The sequence below is a fragment of the Numida meleagris genome, chromosome 27 (assembly GCF_002078875.1).
Source record: "Numida meleagris isolate 19003 breed g44 Domestic line chromosome 27, NumMel1.0, whole genome shotgun sequence".
NCBI classification, from domain to species: domain Eukaryota; kingdom Metazoa; phylum Chordata; class Aves; order Galliformes; family Numididae; genus Numida; species Numida meleagris.
Genome location: NC_034435.1, coordinates 3,733,073 through 3,750,540, shown reverse-complemented (window position 1 = coordinate 3,750,540; position 17,468 = coordinate 3,733,073). Strand labels below are relative to the sequence as shown.

General features: G+C 47.5%; 1 protein-coding gene across 8 annotated transcripts in view; it reads right to left on the bottom strand.

Moving 5' to 3' along the window:
- HOMER3 (homer scaffolding protein 3) overlaps positions 203-17,468 on the bottom strand; it is a 38,564-nt gene continuing 21,298 nt past the window's right edge. For 7 of the 8 annotated variants that reach the window (XM_021378577.1, XM_021378578.1, XM_021378579.1 and 4 more), the window contains 8 exons: positions 14,941-15,097; positions 13,921-14,052; positions 13,384-13,491; positions 9,852-9,973; positions 8,866-9,022; positions 6,910-7,020; positions 6,471-6,551; positions 203-5,609 (listed from right to left, as the gene is read on the bottom strand). In XM_021378577.1, the coding sequence (XP_021234252.1) occupies positions 5,421-5,609; positions 6,471-6,551; positions 6,910-7,020; positions 8,866-9,022; positions 9,852-9,973; positions 13,384-13,491; positions 13,921-14,052; positions 14,941-15,097 (1,057 nt within the window). In that variant the 3' untranslated portion in view covers positions 203-5,420. Of the gene's footprint in view, positions 5,610-6,470; positions 6,552-6,909; positions 7,021-8,865; positions 9,023-9,851; positions 9,974-13,383; positions 13,492-13,920; positions 14,053-14,940; positions 15,098-16,637; positions 16,783-17,468 lie in introns of all 8 variants that reach the window. The other variant, XM_021378585.1, reaches the window with a different exon arrangement.

Here is a 17,468-nt window from a genome sequence, read left to right as displayed (position 1 = left end):
ATCTCATTTCCAGAATGATTCCAGCTGCTGCTTTCTTGGTAGGGTGGCAGGAAGCTGATGGAGGAGGTAGGACCTTGTGCAGAGATGATTAGTGCTGTAGCTCGTGTTCTTTTCCCTTGGAGCAGAGACTGCCTTTACACACCACAATCTAATAACGATAATAATTATAAATTACTCTGGGAAAGGAGACTGCGAAGCTCACTAGAGTTTGGGGCTTTATTATGTGTTCATGGACATTTTCCAAAACACACATTTAATTGCCTTGCCTTCTCTGGTGCACACGGAAATTGTTTTCCAGTATCTGCATGTGGTGGGGGGGAGTTACACTCACAGAGGATGCTTGCCTGTGCTGTCAAGTGTAAACAGACAATTTCTGAACTAAAAATATCCTACCCTCCAAGTAACAGACCAGCTGATTTCTGTATCCCAGCCCAGATGCCAGGGAGCTCAAAAGGGTTAGGTGGCCTATTTTTCATTATTGGTGCTATTTAATCACCAATTCCCTTGGCAATTTAAGACAAAGTGCCTACCTGCTTCCCCTCCACCAAGAACTTGCTTCGGTGTGCTCTCACAAAAATATAGATATCAAAGACAGTATGTTAAGCAGCTTTACTGTGAGGCTACCTAACGCCACATCACACATTATCAAGGGCATTATTTCAGGAAGATTTTACCTCCTCCAAAATCACTCACAGACTTAGCGTATTTACCAGCCCAGCCTATGCTGGCCTTTCTTTCTCTTGGCTTTTCAGGCACCTTGTAGATGCTGGTAATTGAGGCCCAGCAGCCCTGCAGGGAGGGTGATTACTTTATGGAGGAGGAATGAAAGCCTGGAGAGGCAAGGGAGTTCGCAGAGCGAGCCGGTGGCAGAGCTGGTGGTGGTTTGGCATCACAACTGCCAGGCCTGCTCTAGGCCTGGACTGGATTTGGATTCCTGTTCAGCCCGGGAGGCCTGTATTGGCATCTGTCAGATGGAGTTTGCATTAGACACATCCTTTTTCTGAGGCTCTATTATTGGCACGTCCTGTAATAGCAAAGCTTTGTTTCCTCTTGCTGAGCTGGTCAGAAGGGCCTCGTCTCAGGTCCATATTCAGAGCAGAAGATCAGACTCATTGCTACTACTCCTCAGAACCTTGTGCCAGGAGAGTAAGGCTGCAAGATTTTTTGTTTGCATCTTCATCTCACATGTGAACCATCTTCCCCATGTTCTCTTTATTAATGTTCTGCCTAGGTTTTCTATAAATAATTAAGAACCTCATTTGCCAAAAGAATTAGGTCTCTCAAGGTACCTGCAATCTGTAGCATTTTTCCTCCAGCAAGGAAGCAACTGTTATTTAGTTCCTGACAGTAATTGTTATTGTGAGACAGAAGCAAACAAACTGCAGTCTTGTCATTCAACACTGGCTTTTGTAACACAAGATTTTCTTCTTTTGAAGCAAGAGAAGCATAAACAGGGAAGGGGTGAGGGCTGGAAAGGGCACGGTGGGGACATGTTAGAGAGCAGTTGTTCTGGAACACTATGGGAGTCCTTTTTAAATACTCATTAGAATGGGGCAGATGGAATTAGTGCTTTGCTGTTATATTATCTCCAGCAGACCTGCCTCATCACTAACTGCAGATTTAGGGCATTTGTGGAAATAGCCGGTGATGAATGGGTTTTCATTAGTTCAGAAGAGGGAAGACTGCAAAGGAAAGTGCCTCCCAGAACCATCCATCACACTGCCCTGCAATGCCTCAATAAAAGACTTTTAACAAATGCTGAGCACAGGACAGATCTCATAAAAAAGCCACTATTCAGATTATTCTGGCAGGGAAGAGAATTGCATCTAGTACCCATGGGGAAGTGTCTAAAGTAAAATGACCTCTGTTCCTGGTTCTTGACAATGGAAATGCAAGGAAGCAGAGCGAGGACTGTGACTACAAGAAAAAGCAGGGCACAGCAAATGCATGCAAAGTACTGCTGGCCTCAAGGTATGCTGTGTGCAGGGAAACAAAACGTCCTGCATCCTGTCAGGGAGCTGGCAGCTGGGCAGCTCCAAGTTTCCAGAAGCAGACAGCGCTGAGCATTCACAATGGACAGGCCGTTCAGAAAGTTTAACGGGGAGCATTTGTTCCTACTGCAAAAGCACTGACCTCACAAGAGCCCAGTGAAGGAATCTGCACTTAACGGTATGATGGAGGGCAATATTTCCTCCCCTAGACACAAACAATACTGTCAGGGGGGTGTACCTCCTCAAAACAACAAATATTGGGTTGCTCAAGCAAACGGGGCGTACTATTTTAGGATGTCTGCATGGCCAGTACATAGCACTTTGTTTTTGTTGGTACCCAGCTACCCCATCCACAATTTGAACTCAGGAGCACTCTCAACACTGATTCTGAGCACCATTAATGAGGACGTAGGGGTCCTTGGGGGATGGGGACTGCTTCCAGTCTCATATAGAATCACAGAATCCTTAGAGTTGCAAGGGACCTTTAAAGGTCAGCTAGTCCAATGCCCCTGCAATGAGTAGGGACACACACAGCTGGATCAGGTTGCCCATGGCTTGATCCACCCTCGCCTTGAAAGTCTCCAGTGACAGAGCATCAACCACAACTCTAGGCAACTTGGACATGCAGCAGCTTAGGACTTGGTCTTTTTCACAGCATCGTATATTTTTCATAGTATTTTTAAGAAGCCTGGCCCTGTCTGAAGAGATAAACATGAAGAGATTGAACTGTGTGAAATGATGGGAACGTCCTGCAGGAAGCCTGTGGGAAATTAAACGCAGGTCCCTTAAATTTGTGACTCATTGCATGACTTGTAGACCATCTTCTGGTATTCAACCTAGATTGTCAGTGGGTCAGCTGTTTTTGCCAGAGGTCTGACGGAGCTGTCCAGTGATGGCAGGGTTCAGTCTGAGAGCGTAAAACACATATGGGGCTAGAAGAGCCTTAACAGCATAAGAGCCAGGTCTCACCCTGCACTGCTGCCTGACCCTGGTCAGGGCAGGTCCTGGGGGGAAGGAGCAGACAGCAGGTACCCTCTGAAACACCATGCTGCAGCTTGCATCTGGCTCTCTCCCACTCAGTCATGCAGCAGCTTGACTCTGGTCCTCTCCCTCGTCTCTTGGGAGCAGCCTCCCTCAGCGGAGCTGACTCACCCAGGTGTGGCACACGCCGGCCCGGTCAGCCCCGATCAATGAGCAGTACAATACAGGCATGGGCTCAGATGCAGAGCACGGGCAGAACTATGAGATGGTCACCGGCCAGATTTGAGAATTTGTATCCAGCTCCACCTTGTGGGTCACAGCCACGGAAGTGTGAGAGAGCAGTGATAATGAGAACGTAAACTTTTGCTTACTTTTTCTTCATACCCCAAGCCCCACCTCTGTCATCCCATATAACAGTAACAGATGCAGACGAAACACACCTTTCTTGGAGCTGATCTCTATTTCAAAGAAGGCTGCTCCTGTTGGAATAAAATGTGAACACTGGCATGGGTTGGTACACAAGTCCCCAGAAAACTCTGTCAGCCAGCTTCCTTCCTTCCCTTCTTAAATACCCCGAAACAAATGTTACTACAATAGCTCCACCCCATACAGTTGTGAGAACACTTCATGCAAAACAAAATAAAATAGAAACCAATAACAACAACAAAAACAACAGAATACTAAGAAAAAAAAAAAGAGAGAGAGAGAGAAAAGAAAAAAAAAAACAACAAGAAAACTAACCTGAAAACAGAAAAAACAAACCTCCAAACAGAAAAGCCCCTCCCTGGCTACACAGGTCTTGAAATTTCAATGTTTCCTCATCATCCCTGTGAGAGGGATGGGCTTTGCCTAGACACAATCCAGCACAGTCACCAGCAATTCTCCATTCCAGCAGATTCCCAAGGTGCCAGACCTAGTCCTGTCCCAGCTTGCAGGCAGCGTGCAGAAGATGTGGGTTCCTCTCTTGGTCACCAGGTGAGTGAAAGGAGAGGGAGGCCCTGAGGAACTGCACTGCCTTGATGCTGGTCTGCCCAGGATTGTCTGGATGCAGAGAAGGCAGTACATGGCAGCCAGTGCTTGCTAAGTAACTAAGGTTTCTGCAGACCTGGGAAACATTCCCAGGATTACTGCTGTCTTTGCCTAATCTATACAGCAAAGAGGGCAAAAAAACAACCACAAAATCCAAATCAGCACTCCTGTAAGGTTACTATCTACTTCTACACAGACACTGCTTCGTCATTCAGCACAGGGCTAAGCATGCTCCTACGTAACTACGGGGACTCAAAGGACACCACGAGGGAGACACGACTTTCCAGGTTTCTGCAGTGTCTCCCTCAGGCCTTGCTCGATTCCTACGACTAGACAACATCTACAGCAACCCACAGACTTCCCACAGGCCCCACAGGGCGCTGGTCCCAGCATGCTCCAAATGCCTCCTGTTCTCATTTAATCGGGCTAAGCATGGCAAGCTGGGACCTGTACCCTTCAAAAGGAACACTGCTCATCTGACACAGAGCAGGACATCTCTGTGGACTGCTTCCCTGTAAAAGAGAGGGAAAAAAAAAAAACCAAACAAGAGCAACTCTGATTTGCTCCATTTAATTTCAATTAACTACAGCCCTTAGAGGCTGGGAGAGATGCCAATCTAGCAGTTGGTTGGCCATCCCCTCGGGCATGTCCCATTTCTCAAATGCCCCTTTCCCAACCAGGCCTTTGCTCTCAGCTTAAAGAAGCTTTAAGAATTCATTAAACCCCACTGTGTTAAACTAATAAGAGCTTTAAAACCTGCAGTTCTTTTTCCTCTGGAGGCTGTGACTGAACAGCATATGGGCAGGCAAGCACCCTTCTCTGCAGTAGGGACTCTGCTACCTCTGTAAGCTCCTGACAGCGACCAGTGTTAGTGCATCCTGTTAGAAAGACACAGTGTAGTTAGGGCTGGAAAAGGAGCCAGTGATGCCCTCAAAGTGCTGATACCTCTTTTCCCTCCTTTGGTTGGGAAATAAGCAGCTTATTTTGCAAAAGGCAAGTGGTTCCCTAAAAAACTACTGAAAAAAATGCAAAGGCTGCTCAGCACTTTCCCCTAGAAAATTGTAAAAATGTGGGAGACACAGTGTGGCAGCAGGGAGGCTGGGAAGGCAGCAGAGGGACAGCTGCCATCTCTGGACCATGCCATAGCCATGACAGGGTCCAGAGAGGCCTGGCTGTGACTTGTAGATGCTTCCTGTGGAGGATACAGGAGCTCAGGCCCTCTCTGCCCTCCAGCTGGTTGTTCAGTGGGCAGTAAGTGGCTGCGCCTGGTCACCACACTGTCCAGGCAGCTGCTGGTACGTTGGCATATCCTGCCCAAACAGACCTCGAGGCTGTTCTGTGATCAAAATTGCTGTCAGTGACCAGTCCCAGGTCAGGCTCCGCTCCTCCGGAGGCGTCTCCCTCTGAGCATGCCGCTGCTCAGTTGCTCTCCACCAGCTTGGCTAGTCCTTGCCGGATCTCACTGAGCTCAAATATCTTCACGTCCATTATCTCTGCCACCTTGGTGACCTCATTCTGGATCTTCTCCCTCTCAGCCAGGGTCTCTGCCAGCGTCTGCTCGGCCAGGTGAAGGCGGCGCTCCAGCTCTGCATTGCGTGCCTCCAGCTCCTGCCAAAGGACACAACCGCAGTGAGGTGGCTGCCCCAGCACCGATACATGCTGCTCACAGATCACCACACTTATCTCCACCAGACAGCTCCATCAGCACCCCAGCACAAGGTTGCCCACACCCTGCCATCGCAGATCTGCATCAGCTCTCTCACTGGGGACCCTCCATACTTTGAGCCACAGCGTGCCAGCATGAACATGCGTATGAACACGTGTCCCCAAAAGGAGCAGTTTCAATGAGCAGTTTGAACTGGTGCTATAAATGCAGATTTCCTCACAAACTGATCTTCAAGACTGATGGCATTCCATGTTTAGAAATACTATCCTGGCATGAAAAACAGTGCCTGGGTACAGGGCTGAGCCTTGTGACAAATCCCCTCCTTCTTCAGTAACTCAGATAAGCAAACACAGGCAGTGCCCCCAGAGACTGCACAGATCGTGCTTCCATCTGTGTCCTTGCCCTGAGGTGAAGAGCAGCTTGCATCCCTCCTGCCAGCCAGACTGAGCCATAACTCCTTTCCCTCAGCCACTGCTGGCCATCCAGCAGGCTGAGCAGGATTTCAGAGAGATGGACACATCACAGGACACCACCATCCCTCTTGTGTCCCATGTCAGGTCTACAGCAAGAGGCAGAGGAGAGTATGCGCAGGTTGAGTTTGCCACTGCCTGCTGATGGCATCCTGTCTTGCATCTCTGAGGGACACAGGTTGGGTGGAGGAAGGCAGACATAGACAAGGACCAGTCCCCATCATCCAGAGGCAGTGTTAGGTCTGGCAGCTCTGCAACATTCACTCTTAAGCTCAAAGGAGAAATGGTCTCTCTGCTCCAAGTGCAGAGGTGTCCCAGATCTGCCATCATTACCTGGAGCTTTTGTAGCGTCTCCTCACGCTCGCCCTCTGCTTCCCATCGGCCACACTTTTGGCTCTTTAGCATCTGAATCTCCTAAAACACAAGGGGGAAGAGCATCACACCAGATCCACCCTTGTCACAGTAGGGCCAGCTCCCACCACAGATCTTAATAAAAGCTCCTTCCATCACTCCAAACATCATATAACCATACTCAGCTCCAAAGTTTGTCTTCCTTAACACCTCCCTTTCCAAACTTCCATTTCCATTGTACCTGTTGCCTCTCTCTATGCCCCTGTCCTGTGCTGGCTTATGAAGGCTCCTGGCTTGCATAAGCATCGTGTGTAACAGCATGAGGTATCTGATCTCAGACAAGCTATGAATGACAGACAGGGTGTTGGTGATTGACAGGCCACCCCGATTCAGGTTTTCCTCTACTTCATGGTGATATTACCTCGTCTTTAGCCTTGATCAGCAGTTCCAGCTCTTCCAGGGTTTGGCTTAGCTCTTCCTTGTTGTTCTCACTGGAGGAGTCATGAGCCCCCTGCGACTCCAGTTCTGCTACCTACACAGAAGAAAGGGAGATATGCTTAGAGATACAGGAATGTCCCTACATCTTATCACTAACAGGCATTCTCTGCCATGTTCTGGATCTCTTGCAAACCCAACTGAGCTTGCAACAGGGTAACAGCTCATCTCCTGTGGCTGCTGGGAAAAAAATTTCCCTCCTTCCACTCTGCATAGATCATACGCAAAAACACACTGCAGCAAAACCCTGTTTAGAGTTTCTATCTCTGCTTTCTCCTGCAGCCTTGCACTTCCAGAAAATACTGACTGGCTGACATCAAGCACACGAGCCTATAGTTCATAGCAATGGTCAGATCCAGCACCATTTGTATCCTCTCCCCCAGGTAGATATTGTTGTGGGCAAGGGAGTTATTGCAGTTCAGTCAGAACATAGCTGGCAGGAAAGGTTTGTCCACGTGTGCCTCCCATTCCCGAAAAATCCAGCCCAGTGGCTTAAATTATTCATGAAAAGGATTCATTTTTAAAGGCTAGTCAGAAAGTCTGTAGCAGCTGCTGATGAAGCCCAAGCTCTCAAAGGGCTTGTGCTAGGCTTCACAAGCACAGCTCCAGCACTGAGTACTCCCACATAGACTAACTTGAGTCCAAACACTCTCCCACAAACAAGGGCAGCCTTCACTAGGATTCATGTAACTGTGGCCATGAGCTGTGAAGTTCACACGGTTACAGCCAGAATCAACCAGCTCTGGTCCCAGAACGTCCTGGTTTAGGGACAAGCGTTCGGATGTTCCAATGAGTTGTTTATTCTGTAGTTCCACAAAGTCCCCCCTGGCTGCCCCTCACTCATGAAAGCCTAACTCCTGTCTCCTGGCTGTGAGAACAGCCACCAAACAGCTGAGAATTCACAGAGCGATGGCAAAGAAATGGAAGCTCATGCCAGCCAGCCCTGAAAATGCACATACACGTAAAGCACAGCCAAGATCTCAGTTATACCTAAGGCAGGCTCCTGCTGCAGAAGAGAAAATTTGCTCTGCACAACTCTTCTACCGCCTGACTCCAGCACTAAGAATTAGGAAAAGGCACAGTGAATCCTTAGGGATGGTTGTTTACTGCACAGACTGGCCACACAACAGTCATCAAGTGGGAACAGCTGTTAATTGCTATAAAACCCTGCTGTCTTTTGAATGCACAATCTAGAAGTGAAATGCCTTCATGCTTCCTTCTCCGAGGCTCCAGAGTCCCTTCCCAGCAGAATTCCAGCTGTCCTAACATGCTTTCTGGAATACATTGCAGTTCCTCCCTTCCAAGAAACCCAACCGTGTGACTGTCACTCCTCTGCCCAGATGCACACAGGCCTCCTCAGTTGATCTGCGACCTCTCTGACATTATGTAGGTCAAAAGATCCTATTATTCCAACTGAACAAGCACTTGTTTGTACTGTGCCACCCGGGTTTCATGATGTTACAGCTTAGATTCCAGCTAATTATAGCAGATAGAGCAATGTTCATCCTTCCTGTCAGCAGCCAGAAGACTGTCCTGATGTGCAACTCTGGAGGAAAACGGGCCTTACTCAGTAGTGTTGGCAGCTAGGAACGACCCTGGAGTATCTGAAGGGAAGCTGCTATTCTGACTTAGTGCTCTGGTTTCCTCCCTTTACCTACAGGGACTCAGTGCACTCCCAGCCTGCTCTGCAGAATAAAGGAGCTCTTGTGAGAGGTCCCTAGTTGCGTGACCTTATTCCCTGACACATCTTCCCTGCCAGACTCACACAGCATCCTGAATTTGACACTCATGGAAACTGATGGGAGAACAGGGTCAAGGGCACCATCTGGCTCTGGAACAGGGTTTCCTCTGACCTGCTCTACAAGGGCCCTCCTGCGCTCACCCGCTGCCGCAGTGTTTCCGTCTCCTCCTGATATGCAGCCAGCTGCTTCTTCCACTGGTCCACATTGGCGTTGGCTTCATGGAGAGCAGCCACAAGTTTGTTGTTGTTGTCCTGGAGGCTAAAGAATTCAGCCTCCCACTGGACCTCACTCACCGAACTGTGTAAAAGAACAAGGAAAGGTGCAGGACAGCACGAGAGTCTTATTATAAAGGTTTTCTTCCCCCACATTGCAAATGTGCACTGAAATCATGCTCTCTACCCTGCACAGCTCTCTAATTGGTTTTCATCTCACTTCTCAAATTTAAATGCATCCTCCAGTCCTCGAATCTGCTTCTCTTTCCTTTATCCTCAGATAATATTCAACTTTGAGGTCATGTGTGTTTTCTTGAAACTGCAGAAACCACACCGTGAGATTAATGGTCGGGGGGGTTGGCAATGTGGGATTGTGAATCCATTTTTAAACCCCTGTAGAATCTAAGTTTGCTTTAAGTAAAACCCTACCACCCAACTTGGGAGAAGGCAGCAAAGGACACTTGCTTTTAATTTAAGAATATTCTAAGTGTTCAGCTGGGAGCTCAGCAGGAGCTGCAGGGTAGAATCCAGCCCAGAGTCTTCTGAACAAAGACCAGAAGTAGCAGGGACTTTGCCGGAATCATCAGGGGAATTAACACAAATGCAGCCCTAGGCCAGCTGGAAAAGGGGGAACATCCTCTAGTATCGCAAACTACTGATTTGTAGATAACTGACGTGAACTCATCCCTGCTGCAGACACAAAGCATTCTCCTTTCCACGCTGCCTGAACAGCAGATTTCACCTCTGAACTGAAAAACACTTTCACATGGGGAGAAAGGAAATTGTTACAGTGGAGAGTTTGGGCAGCAGCAAACTTGGGGCATTATTTAGCTAACTAAATAAGTATAACAGAACATGCTCCAAATCCTGCCAGAATAGAGAATTTAGAAGCCAGGAACTCATAGCAGCCTCACCCTTCTGAAAGCATCTTCTTCAGACGCTCCTTCTCCGTGCTTATCTCAACATCAGCACTTTGACTCCGGAATAGTTTATCTTCTCCTGGTCCATTTGAGCTGATGATGGGGCTAGGAAGTACCTGAGGGATGAGGAAGAGGTGGTTATCATACGGCAGTGAAGACAAATGCTGTGGCCACAGGATCCCTGCAAACTCATTCACAGCCTGGGTTCACGGGGGTGGTTCTCATTTCCTGTGTTTGCGTGAGAGACCCTAGCTTTCAATTCCAGCTCCTAGGTAGTGCTGTGCTCAACATCTACATGACAAGTCATGGCAAAGACCCTCGTGTATAACTCAGCAGAATCAGTCATGGTACAATTATGACTTCAGAAACTGCACAGACAGAGGGCTTTCTCTTGGACAAGGAAGCTGGTGTCTGTCCTGCTCAGCTCTTCCAGCAGCTGCTCCGCTGCCACATCTTCCCTTTCCCTGCCTCCATGCCATGCTGTGGCAGTGATCCCAGTGCACAGACACCCTGAACAGGTGGGCTCACAGCTTGCCCACACCAGCCATTCCTCCCTTCTGACCTGAGGTACTGAATTCTCTGGCCCTCAACTTTCCCTTGACAAATGCCAGCGATGTTACAGCCTGTAATTTGAGTCCCATGGCTGTGCCCAACACGCCAAGCTGCTCAGGATGGCTGCTTCAGGGTTTTACTGAATTCTTAACATCGTTTTCTTGCTGGTTCTCAGAGCAGTGGAAAGACTTAATAAACTCTGAACATAAACCTAGCTATGCCACCTGGGTTCGGTTGCAACTCATTTCAGTACATTGAATTAAGACTCCACATACCACTGGGATTGTGAGGCTCAAGGGAGGGAAACTCTGCTATTGCAGAGATGATTCTGTCACTCACTTTTCAAAGGCGTGGAAGAAGAGACTCATACTCCCAAAGTGTACCCCTTTCTCTAATAGCTCCGTGTTCCTGCGCACATCAGAGCTAGAAGAGATGGATTAATCCTCCCAGTCTGGAGGAAACTGACAGCAGAGTAGAGATGAACACAGAGAATCCAAAGCAGACTTTATATCCTTCAGTCCCTCCAGAAGACTCTGTCTTCATGGTCTCCTCACGCAGCAGGGAAGAAACTTGGCACAGACATGGCAAACTGAGCTATAAAAAGACTCTGTGAGTAATGAGATTTTGGGATTCTTAGCTGAGGGCTGTGAGACCAGGTGGCTGGTGAGCCCACTGGAGTTGATAGGTAGCCCTTAAAAGCCTGTGATAAGGACAGCCACCTGTCTTCAGAGTCATCTGACATCCAAAAATAGAGCCAGACTGGCCACAAGATGTATTGAACACTAGATTCAAGAAGCCTTCCAGAGGGCAATCAAGAAGCAAGACTTGCAAAACACAACCCTGCTTCATCTTGCCCCACAAGGCTCTTTATAGGTGGAGAAAGTGAGGCAAGCAAGGTGCAGAAGTTTCTGTTCTGGTCTACTAGCCCCTTTGAGTTCAACTGAAACTGATAATAGTCAAAGACGCTCCACAATGTTTTGCTGCTCACAGTACCCACAGTTACTCTGTGATGGAGATGCTAAAACAGGATGGGGATTGACCTAAAAGGTACTAGAGGATGGGAAAGAGCTGCTGTCCTGGGATTTCCTCTTAAGTCTAAAGCCTAAATTAGTCAGTGCAAATGCAGAAAATCAGAGAACCTTGATTTAATTTCAGGAGACAGATCTGCTCTCTGCTCACTTGCAAACAGAAAAACAATCAATTATTGAAGGATGAAGCTCATGTTTGAAGCTGTATTAATGCAGAGACTGAACACCAGTAGTGGGATAGTAGGAGATGATGTACGTAAAGGCTGGGGGAAGCAGGACAAGGTCTGCATGCCCACGTGGCAGCAAACACTGCATGTGTTGTTGTGCTATGTGCTGGCTGCCAGATGGCTGCAGGCAGGGGTCATGCATACCTACGTGTGAGCTCCCTCATGGAGAGATGAAGCATGCTGAATGGGAAGGGTGAGCATGGGCTTACACTGAGGCCATTTTAGCACTGCTGAGTCAAGTACAAAGAATGAACTGAGCCTCAGGCCACTTCCAAGATGTGTGTCAAACCACCTTCTGATCACCTCATCCCTTCTGCCATGGCTGTGCGGGGGAAGTGGACACATCCTATTGTGACAACTGTTGCATTCTGCCTGATCTAAACAGAATAGCAGAGAGTTTCTCCACTCCCAGCTTGCCTCCCAGCCAGGGAAGCTCTCATGGCTGCAGCTGGCCACAAATCCTTGTCTTGGTTCTACTACAAATGCTCTACTCAACTCTCTTCTTCATTTGCAACATATTAAGATGGGACTAAGTTAGTGGGAGCCAAAATCTAGGTGAGTTTTGTCCATTTTTCCACTCCACATAACATTTCCAATCTCTTCAGAGCCACTGCCTCTACCTCCCCCTCTCTTCCCTGCAGGCCAAGGTACTGTTCACACTCCCTCCTCCTCCCGCTGCCATTCCATCTGTATTCAACCCAGAGAACGCAGCGTCCTCCATCCTACAGCTCTTCTCCTTCTGCCAAGAGCTCAGTGAAATACATAACCACCTCTGGAGAGCACTGTTTGGGAGGGCAACTTCACCATCAATGCTAAACTGCTGCAACATGAGAACAAGATGGGCAGACATCTCCACAGCTTATCCTCTCCTCTCCACCCTCCTGCTGCTGGAATTGATTCAGTTATACACGGAGACAGGCAGCAACTGCAAGTGTGACAAATGTGAGAATGATAAGCGATGAGCTTAAGCTTTCTGGTCTGGGGAAAAACAAAATTGAATGGCTGCCTGCCATGCTTGCATCTCGACCTTAGTGAAGATTTCCCCAAGGTAGAAAACAGTGATTTCTGCACTGATAGCACAGCTCCTTCTGTTCTATAGTGGAAGCAGGACAGAAATGGAAGAAGTCTAGCAGGGACTCCCCAGTCACCAGTGCTAAGAAATCACTTTGTCTTTCTGTGGACTGGCATGATCAGCCACCAGAGACACCCGGGAGAAGAACTCCCCTGCAGCCCCAGCAAGGGAACAAAAATGGCTGGAAATGCCATGCATCCTTCTTCCTATCTTCTTCAGCCAAGCAATGTGTATTCTTGCATGTTTCTTGCCTGTTATCGTTATGCTGAGCCCATAGAGAGCCAACAACTTTGAAGAAAATAAAGCCAAAAACCACTACCACCACCACTAACAGAAAACCCAAGACCTCCTCCAGCATGGTTTTATCAAGACAAATGTTTAACTGACAAAGAGGGAGGAGTGTAAACCTTCCCAAGAGCTCCACTTAAGCAGTAATTATTTTATCCACTTTATGTGCTTCAATAGAGTGACCTCAGGGCCACAGGTGTCATCAGAAAGTGAATCTCCAACCTCGGTGTCTATCAAGAAAGCCTTTGGGCAGAAAAGACAGAAGCAAAAGTTACTAGAGGAGATCAGCGCAGTGGCCATTTTCCCTAGCAGCCATTGTTCTGCAGTAAGCTTTATCCATGCCCATTCCCAAGCATTACCTGGTGAGATGTGATATTCAGGGCAGGATTGGTCAGTTCTGTTTTATCCTGGGACTTCTCCCTTGCCAAACGTGCTGCTTCTTTCACTTCCTGGAACTTCTCTGCAAACTAGAAGGGAGCAGAAAAGTCACTCTGCTGCTAAACTGAAATGTAGAAGAAATTAGAATTAATGTCTGGGTTACTCCTCTCTTCATTATTTCATTTTATGTGCTTTCTATTTCATCTTCAATTAATAATAAAATTGAGGGAATAGCCCGTACCTGCCCATGATTCCAGCACTCAGAACTGTGGGAGTAGCTAAATTGTCATGGAGCCCTAAGTCCAAATTCATTTTGTAACATTCAAGACACCCTACAAGAATTACTTGAAACCACTTCCTAGTATCTTTGCATCTTGAATTAGGTTTTAGCACACTGCAAACAGCACTACATCAGGCCCCAATGTTTTTTTTTTTCTCCTGAGGCTGATCCCTCCTTCAGGGTTTCAGGGATATTCATCTTACTGGGACCAGGTTTTCACCAGCACCTGCCATATTACCTGGGAGAGGTGTTGTTCTGAAGCAAAGCCCAATCCATACACTGTGTTGGCTCGGCTATCTGCCCATTGTCCAAATTTCTGGGATGTCTTTGTGAAGGTCATGTTGGGGGTGATAGTGCTGTTGATGATTGCCTGTGGAGGCAAAAATGAGTTAGAGAAAACTCCACTCCACTGCCCCAGGGTGGTAGTATTGGATCACCATAATCACTAAGCACCCTAGGAACGCAGGGTAGAAGCTCTGCTTTTAATGTATAAAACAGCTATTCAGGATTCTGGTGACCAAAAGTCTTTCTAGTCTTGCTATGAAATACAAACAAATGTGAATCTTCTTGTCTACTGTAAGAAAAAATAAATAAGAAAGCCTGAGTATTACAAGCTTCATTGGGCCTCCATTGCTGGAAGAAAGGAGAAGATGCAGAATGTCTCTGGGGACTGAACAACTTTCTGATGTTCTCCATTTTCATGGCAAGTAGGAATACAAAAAACAAGAAGTAAAAGGCTTAAACTGCACTTAGCACAAGCTATTACAAAACACTGCTGGTTAGCGTAGCAACAAAATAAACTGCTTGAGCTGACTGCGGAACCTCTGCCACTGGAGGTCTTCAGGAGCAAGTCAGAAAAATCTCTGTCAAGAACAGTTTAGGGAGAACTGACCTTGTCTTGGGGGCAGTGGCTGAACAGACTGCCTCACCTCTGTTTGTTCATTCTATCTATGTGGGTCAGTTTTATCACACCACCAAGGCTCTTAGAAAGATCTGTTTTGCACGCTTAAAGTGGAAGGAGTCAAGGAGAGAGAGAGAAGAAAGCACACTTCTCACTAGCACAGAGTCTACTGTCCAATACTGAATACAATCAAGCATGGAGGCAGTGTTTTACCTTCCATTCCTTGCAGTAAAGACACCAGGGTGACCCATGTTGGAAACCAATCGACATGACACCGAAAGCATCAATTGCAGAACAGACATTGGTTGGAGACAAACTTGCTTTCAAACTGCGATGCTGTCAGCAAATGCTCCCTACCTTGGTGCCTCCCACACTGATGATCCGGTACACATTGCGCGTGGCATCGTAAAAATACGAGACAGTCAAGGCATGTTTGCTGGCGGGGATCCAGTTTCTTTTGGTAGCGGGGTCGATTTGGAAAACATGGGCTCTGGTGCTGAAGATTGGCTGCTCCCTGCAACAGAGATGAACAGTGCTGTAAGGGCAGAGGGGAAGCTGAGCAATGGGGGAAGTGGATTGACTTTCTGTCACTTGCATTGCATTATGCATCATCAGTGGCACTTCTGCTATTTGTTTCCAATCTAGAGATCTGTGACAGCAGGAGCTAAGCACTGTAGCTCATATGGACCTAGTAACAAAGCCACCAAGGGTGTTTGACTATAGGCAGAGGTTTTTACCTTCCTCTGTATCTTCTCTGTCCTGTGCAGTTGTCTTCACACATTTCCAAAGACCACAGCCTAGTCATACCAGCAACAACAGTCTATATACCCCGAGGTTAGCAAGCCTTACATGCACATTCACCCAGGGATCAGCATTCAGCTTGCAGGTAGGAACACAAACAGGACATCACAATCTCACGTTCTGCGTACCAGATGGTCCTGCACAACACAGCTGGTGTGGCAAAGTTAAGCTAATCATTAGTGGTTATATTATTTTTAGCCTGATTTGAAGTTTTCTTTCACTATCCCTTGGCACCTAAGCACACAGTTCATGGTGATTTCACCAGCTATATGATTCTCTGGCTGCTATGTTTGCACTTCACAAGGTATCTCCAAGCTGGAGCTCTGGGGAAATGGATGGATGAATAGATGGAGGATGGGTTGGGCTGTGAACACAAGCAGTGCCTTCCCCTCAGCACAGCTCTTCCCCCCTTGACTCATGCTTGGGAAGCACATCCTGCAGTGAGAGGTCATGCTGCAGGATTAAAAGCAAGTCACTTAAGAATGAATTAAAGGAAACACTTCACCACACAACGTGCAGCTGCTGCATGAAAGCAAGTACTGCCTGGATTTTGTAACCAGTAATATCTCAGCTGAACTAAGGAACTGAATCTCAGGCATCAGGATGTAATCTGAGCATTTCAAGAGGCAGGAAGAAATGTTTCCATGACACAACAGACCAGGTGCATCAGGGCTTGCAGTCTCCATTTTACTTTGTTTAAAACCCAAGGCACTGGCCATTTCCACAAATCTAGTGAAGCCTGATGTGGTTGGATGTATCCCATAACCCCGGGTAAAACAGCTGCAAACAAAGCATGGTCACAGTCCTGTGACATGCAAGTCCCTGAAATCCAGAAATTTATTTCCAGCCTATTTTAAGTTCTCACAGCTGCAATGAACAGAACGAAGATGACTGACTACCTGGTGCTTTCTGAATGCATCAACAAAACTCAGGAAGGAAATAAAATTCTCCCTTTTCCCAGCTTTGTCCACTGGTTACAGTCCTGACTCAGATCTCTTACTCAGAAGAAGACTGCACAAGGGTCTGAAGCAGACACTTCTGAACATTCTCTCTGGCTGGTTTAATTCTGCCATAGTCTGTCTTTCAAATGAGACTCAAATTCTCCGGGCTCCACTAACAGATACGATATTTTACATGGATCACGACTTATCCTTCAAGACACAGAATTTACAGAGCTAGGGAAAAATAACGTTCTTGCACCTTAACCCCCAAGTCCTGGGCTAGTGTCAGAAAGAACAAAGGAAGGACATTACCTAGTTGTTGACATTTGTTAGTAAGGGTAAGGCAGGCTACAGGCCAGTGGAGTTAGTACACGCCTCTCCTCCAGCAGCTTCTTTCTCAGGTCTCCTAGCTGGATTGAGACTCCTTTTTGGTTTTGCCTCCACAGTGATTCATTTCCTAGCGATGGAAAAAGCCAGCTGTTATTTATCACACAGAACACAGAGTGTTCAACCAGGCAGCACTTGGGGGGTTCGTTTGTCCCAAACTCACAGAGCTTGTAATTTGTAATGATCTCTCATCACTGAACAAGTTTTCTTTCCCTGTCATGGGAGATAATTGGGTGAGCTGTGTAACTAGAGCAAATCCCTTTGGCAGCAGGAGCCGGCTGTTGGGAGAGGGCCACAGAGGAGCCTGGAAGGCTCTAATGTTTCCAGTCATGCACACGTGACGCTGGCTGCAGTGACACCGTGACGGAAAGCCCTCCTCAGAGATCACCCCTCACACGCACAGCAGTTATTCCTGTGCTCACCGCTCGCCAGCAGCGTCTGCTCCTGGAATCAATGGAAACCTTCCTGCTGACTGCAGCGGGTTTCAGATCAAGCGATGTATCTAACAGCCCCTGCCATGTGCCCCGACAATGCTCTCAGACCCTCCTGGAGATTTTCCTCCTCCGACTACAGGGACAGCGCTGTAGCAGCACCTGGGGATTACCTTCCTTCTTAACACCAGGAATGGAAACTAAAATGCCACTGGAATGTCTATCGGAACATGCCCACCTTCACAGTGGTTTGCTTACTTTTTTTCCACTGGCGTGAAGCTGACCTGGCTGCTTGCTTACCCAGAACACAGAGCTCGGGCATGCA